A 6,000-nucleotide genomic window follows, 5' to 3' on the forward strand; every position below is an offset into this window, starting at 1 on the left:
CAAAAATGTACATATATACACAGAAATATACTTGCACACACACTTACACACAGACAGACTCATACATGCATATATGCACACCACATGCACATATATACACATATGTATATATGCAAACATAGCATAAACATACAATGCCCATGAATGTAAACATATATACAGCAGGGCGTGTATCGTGTGTCTGTATGTGCATGTATGTCTGGTTACACTTGCTAGCACCCTTACACACTGCCCATGTTCAAACATAGGAACACGTACACACTGTCACATGGTCATATAGATGCAAACAAAATAGACACTGTCAGGCATGCTGGGAAAATGTCATTCCTGCTTCTGATCTAAAGGAGAGTGATAGATTACCCACGCATCCTTCCAGGTTAGGACTGTCATACACAGTCAAAAGGAAGCGAGCCCTCTGCTGCCCAGGGAAAGGTAAACACTGCGTGCCTCCTTGTATAACTCTAAGGTAGCCCTGTCAGATGAGGCTTGAGGAAGGCCAGGAAATGGCAGACAGCACAGATCTCTTTGTACAGAGCATGACACATGCATTCTGAGGTCAAGTCCTTCTCCCTGGACACAACCACAGAAACTTCTGGATACATGAAGTTTTCATTTTTCTGGCTTCTGCAGTTTGCCACCTTCCAAGTGTGTATACAAGTGGGCCAATCATATGGACTCTGCAGCCAGACAGATCCGGATTTGTATGCCAAGATCTGGATGGGATTGTACAGGTTTGTACATCTCGAGAGTGAGATAAGAACAGTATCGGCTCCCCTGGCTTATATATGAAGTGACTGAGTTTCCATTCAGTACCGCACGCGCTTTTTAATGCAAACTTAATGCCGCCTGCTTAGGGAGGGTGGTCTGGTGACAGCAGCTGCAGAGACGACACATGCAAGCCCAGTCGCATTAACAGACTTTCCTAAGGACAGCCCAGCAAGTGCCAGAGTCAACGCAAACAGGGTGGTGCCAGGAAGAGAGATTACTAGAGAGCCCTGCACCTGCTGGGTCATCCCTAATTTTAGAAATCTGCCTAAATTTCCATGCCACAGAGCAATGTCTCATGGGCCTGGAGAGAGACGAAGGCCGATGACGCAGCGTATTAATAGTTACGACGGTCCCAACAGCTGGGCAGGTGACAGAGCACACCCTTGGACATACGAACACACCACCCTCGCCTGCCTAGCCCTCTCACCTACCTCCCAAAGCAAACTTCATTTCTTAAAATATCTCTGAGCTATCCCTGGATAATCACAAACTGCCGCTCATTCAAGGGAGTTATGGAGTGTGGACCCGGAGGGCTTTGGTTTTCTACTCCAAAATACGACAGAGGGAGAAAAAGAAGGACTCTGAAACCTTTTCCAATTATGTACTAACTACCTAGTGTATGCAAGGCCTATTATAGCAGTGATAGTCACTGTGTCCTGGCTGGCCAGACACAAAGGTTATGCTAGAACCAAGGACCTGTGTACAGGTCTCCACTGTTGTAGTAGGACAAAGAGCAGTTATAAACACTCTTGAGTGTGTGAAGAGCAAGTGAACTGGCCTGTATATAAACAGAATCATTTACTAATCAGCAGGGGTCTGAGCCAAAGGTGTTCCCTTAAAGGTGATTTCAAAATGCAAAGCTAAGTGACTTACCCCACCCGTGGCGGCCACAGGCTTCTTCAAGGTTAGATTTAAAGGCGTGTGGTAGACACTAGTGAAAGTGTTGTTCTTAGGGTTATGGCTGCAAATGCAACAGAGAAAATCAAAATTAGAAAAGTGCTTGATCCAAGGGGACAAGTGAGTTCTTAGAAAACTAGTCTCTTTTAAGGATGAGCACAAAACTCAAGAATATAGCATGGCTTCCCACTAAATCTTATCCCTCGTAAACATAAGTGAATTCAACACATGTAACATGGAGGTAATTTTCACTGAGGGCGGGCATAGATCCGGACATGACTTAAGAGCATTTCTAGAGCCCCATCTATGCAGAATCTATGTTGCCGAGTGCTACAGGTTTTATAAGTTGACAGACGGTTACAATGGGGGCAGCTGGTCTTTCGCCAAAGTCCCACATTAGGGCTCTTCCGTGACTAGATCTGAATCTTTCCCAGAGGGGGTGCATAGAGTCCAGCCTGGAGCTGAGAACCCGATCCCACAGTTGGCTATTTTGGAAATCAGAAGCCAAGCCGTGGGGGCTGGCTATCAGACACTTACGCGTGACAGTACGGCTTTTTCTGGTGACTCACGAAGTTATTAACAGAGAGCATCATCTTGCAGACTTCACAGTGGAAACACGCCTTGTGCCATGTCTGGAAGGCACAGAAAAAAAAAAACGGACAGTTAGTGGTCTTCCTCCAGACTCGGGGTTCACAGACTTTAAGGTAAAAAGTTGAGGATCATGGATAAAATGAAACTAAAATTCATGACCTATACACTTGGGTAGAACATGCTGAAACGAAACATTTTTTTTTCTTGAAGCAGCACAGAAGGCATAGAAATGGGTAGAACCTTAGAAAAGGAGAATGCATCCTTCCCTTATCATTCAATAGAGCTCCGTATGTGAGAAGACACATGTCAATCTTCCCAGAGACCGTAGAACATCTCCACTGACCTGGTCTATACAGCTGATCTTCTCTGCAGGGTAGACGCCATAGCCGCACCTAGAGCAGGCCTGCACGTTCATCTTGGAGTGTGGTACCCAGGGAGAAGCAACAGGCCAGAAAACCAGAACCCGGTCGAGATGCTCACGCCTTCAAAATCCCACCACGATGAAACCCCTCAGGACGCCTTGAGCCTTCAGAATCCAACTTCTACTTCCCTTTGCTGACCTTCTGCTGTGGACTCCCCAGCTGGTTGGCTTTTAAAGCTGCCACTTACTCAAGGGACAATTTTGGCAACTCCGTCAGCACGCATGCGTCTGAGACAAGGTGGAGGTATTTCAAGCTGACATGCTTCTCAAAATAGAAAAGTTAACTCATGGTGGCATCATGTTTATGTGGATAACCAGATCTCAGGGTGTGTGTGAGAGAGTGGGGGTGGGGGGAGCTGGTGAACACTAGCCATGATCATACTCCAGAAAAGGAGCCTAAAGAATAGCCGTACCCCCTCTTGGAATCTAATTAGAAACGTAGGCTGTGGTCCCTCTGACTAATGCAGACCTCTCCAAACCCTGGGTACAAAAGAGGACTAACTCACCCTCCTAGAAGGATAAATGCCGAATCTGAATTTTATCTATTTTGTAGTAACAAAATAAGAACTTACTGAGGTACTCATTTGTGTTTAACTTATACTGGAATTCAAAAATACATAAGGACAAATAAGAATGCTTGGTGCTGGGGCTAGAATGTTTCTCGAGGGTTTTCTGCTCATTCTCTTGTCTCAGAGGTCTTAATAGGGGTGGCTTGGTGACAAAAATCCCTTCTCCTGGCCTCGGGGAGTTTCTACTGCCTTTAGTCTCTGCTTACAGGCAACCTCATGACTTTCAGAGACACCCTTTACAAAGTGACATTCCACTTGTCCCCAGCAGGACCTGACTGCTTTATGTGTCCTCCACCTGAGGAGAGTAGTTATTGCTGTGTGGAAATACTAAATATGAATGAATCTATTGTTCAGAATCACCACCACCAAAATATAACACCATAGTCCATGTTAGAACTTGTGTGTTTCAAGGTCTGGAATAAGGCCTGTCCTTGGTTCTCAGTTAGATCTAGTAAACTAATGGAGCAAACTTAATGCTTACACCAAAATACCTACAGAGGCCAGACGTGAAGTCCTAGGCAACAGTCAGACCTCAGGTGGATGCCTAAGTCCCCATGTATAGCAGGCAACACTCCTCAGTCAACAGATGTCAAGAGAATATTCGGCATTGCCAAATACTCTCATTTTTCCATGGAAGCCAGAAATCTGGATTTACTCATGAAATTTCCTTTTTTAAAAAAATTTAAGTAGAACACCAGGAGTGGAAACTATTACACAGGGTTACAGTTAGTACCTTTACAGTAGCCTATCAGCTTCTGACCTTTGGCCTCTTCCTGGAGTTAAGGCTAGGCGTGGTTAAGGCAATCAGAGCAGGGAGGGAAGTTGCCACACCCTAAACAGAGACTGGGGTGGGGGTGGGGTGGGGTGAAATGGAAAGTAGGTAGGAACTCCAAGCTCAGGTGCCTCCCACTGTGAAACCACCATCCTGACAGCAGGGTGGACCCCAGCCAGAACCAATGGAAACGGACCTGAGGTGCTTTGCTGTGTACCAGACTTCTCAAGCCTGACTTGGGGAATTGGGTGGGAACCCCCAAACTGTGAAAACGAATCAGGAACAATTTCCTAATGGGAAAAGCTAAGAGTGGCAGGCTGACTGTACCTCACAGCTGCTCCTCCACCTTCTCAATCCCACTCATGACACTGAGGATCGCTGAAATGGAAGGTGTCCAGTTCAAGTGGTCTTCTGCTTCACGAGTTAGAGGGCGACAACACACACAGAACTGGAGGAGGGGCAGTTTAAGGATGCAGAAGTAAACACCTCTGGCAAGACCAACAACACAGGCTTCCCTCTGTGCGGATACTGGGTTCTAAGTGTGCCCTCCAAAGTTTATGTCTTGGCTACTCTATCCCCAGGTGCTATTGGGAGATGGGGCCTAACAAGTAGCAATTAGTGAACCAATGTCATCACAGAGATACTGAGGTTGCCTGTGCCTTCCCCTCTCCTGCCAAGGGATGACACAGCAGCAAGCCCTTGCCAGATGTCAGTGTCATGCCCTCTGCCTCCAGAGCTGTGAGCCAAATGTCACTCATCCTGAAATGCTGAGCCTTACTGTAGCCTTAGGAAACAGGCTGAGACAATGGGCTCTGCACTTGGCTCATACCCACACCGTCTTTCTCCAGTTTTCTCTCTTAGTCTAAGCCCTGGCCCCTTGACGCCTGTGTTCAGGGACCTCATTTAGGAGAATATTTTCATTACTATAATTCAGGGACCAGTGTGAGGAGGCGGGAAATGAGGGGAAACAGTTGGCATGAGGTTGATCCTCAGGGTGACCACAACCCTTAACCAAAATGCTTGGGACCAGAAGTGTTTGGGGTTTCAGCTTCTCTTTTAGTTCAGAATATTTGCATAATTTATTAGTTATGAATGCTCTGACTTAGCTTAGCTCATGCCTTGCCTCAGGGTTTCTTACCTTCCCTCCTTCCTCCCTCCCTTCTTCCCTCCTTCCTTTCCTTCCTTCTTCCTTTCTCCTCCTTTCTTCCTCCTTCCTTCCTTCATTTCTTCTTACTACTCCTTCCTTCCTTCCTTCCTTCCTTCCTTCCTTCCTTCCTTCCTTCCTTCCTTCCTGTCCTATTTTCCTGCTTCTTGTGCCTGATTTCTGACCCCAGGAGTGTCCCTCTTTCTCCCTTGTTCTCTCCTCCTGCTTCTCTCGCTCCTGAGTCTAGATTTCTCCTCCTACTTAGTCTGTCTGCCTGCCAGCACTACCTAGCCCTCTGCTTCCTAGCTATTGGTCACTCAGCTTTTATTAGACCTATTAGGTACCTTAGGAAGACAAGGTGAAACAAAAGCAACACATCTTTGCCTAATTAAACATACATCCTTGCACAGTTAACAATGTAGCATAAACAAATGTAACACACCTTCACATAGTCAAAGTCATATTCTGCAGCAATGTAGCACATTTTTGCTTATCACAACAATAGTCCACAAACCTGGCTCCTTCATGCAAGCTTGAATATGGGCAACTCAAAGCCTCACTACTGAATGAGCTCAGATGGACTGTTAAAGTCCCTTCCACACTTCAGAGCTAACCTGGAAAGTCTAGGTTTACACCCTGGATAAATCAGAATGTAGCTTCACTTAATGGAATTCTTCATTCATATTAAGAACTGTTGGTTTTAATTATTCCCTCACACTTGACTGGGGCGAGTCTTTCTTGACGTCCAGGAAGTGCCCATACCTGCTAAGATTTTAGACATAGTGCTGAAACTCAGGCAGAAGAAGAAGAAGGAGGAGGAGGAGGAGGAGGAGGAGGA

At 46.1% G+C, this 6,000-nt stretch overlaps 1 protein-coding gene across 3 annotated transcripts in view; it reads right to left on the minus strand.

Annotated features, from left to right (window-relative positions):
- The window catches only part of Nrap (nebulin related anchoring protein), a 69,527-nt gene extending 66,660 nt beyond the window's left edge, over nucleotides 1–2,867 (minus strand). For all 3 annotated transcript variants that reach the window (XM_005352514.2, XM_026781729.1, XM_005352513.2), the window contains exons 1-3: nucleotides 2,600–2,867; nucleotides 2,203–2,297; nucleotides 1,642–1,729 (exon numbers count right to left, since the gene is read on the minus strand). In XM_005352514.2, the coding sequence (XP_005352571.1) occupies nucleotides 1,642–1,729; nucleotides 2,203–2,297; nucleotides 2,600–2,671 (255 nt within the window). In that variant the 5' untranslated portion in view covers nucleotides 2,672–2,867. The remainder of the gene's footprint in view (nucleotides 1–1,641; nucleotides 1,730–2,202; nucleotides 2,298–2,599) is intronic.
- Between the last annotated feature and the right edge of the window lie 3,133 nt (nucleotides 2,868–6,000).

The sequence above is a fragment of the Microtus ochrogaster genome, chromosome 8 (genome assembly GCF_000317375.1).
Source record: "Microtus ochrogaster isolate Prairie Vole_2 chromosome 8, MicOch1.0, whole genome shotgun sequence".
Classification (NCBI taxonomy): domain Eukaryota; kingdom Metazoa; phylum Chordata; class Mammalia; order Rodentia; family Cricetidae; genus Microtus; species Microtus ochrogaster.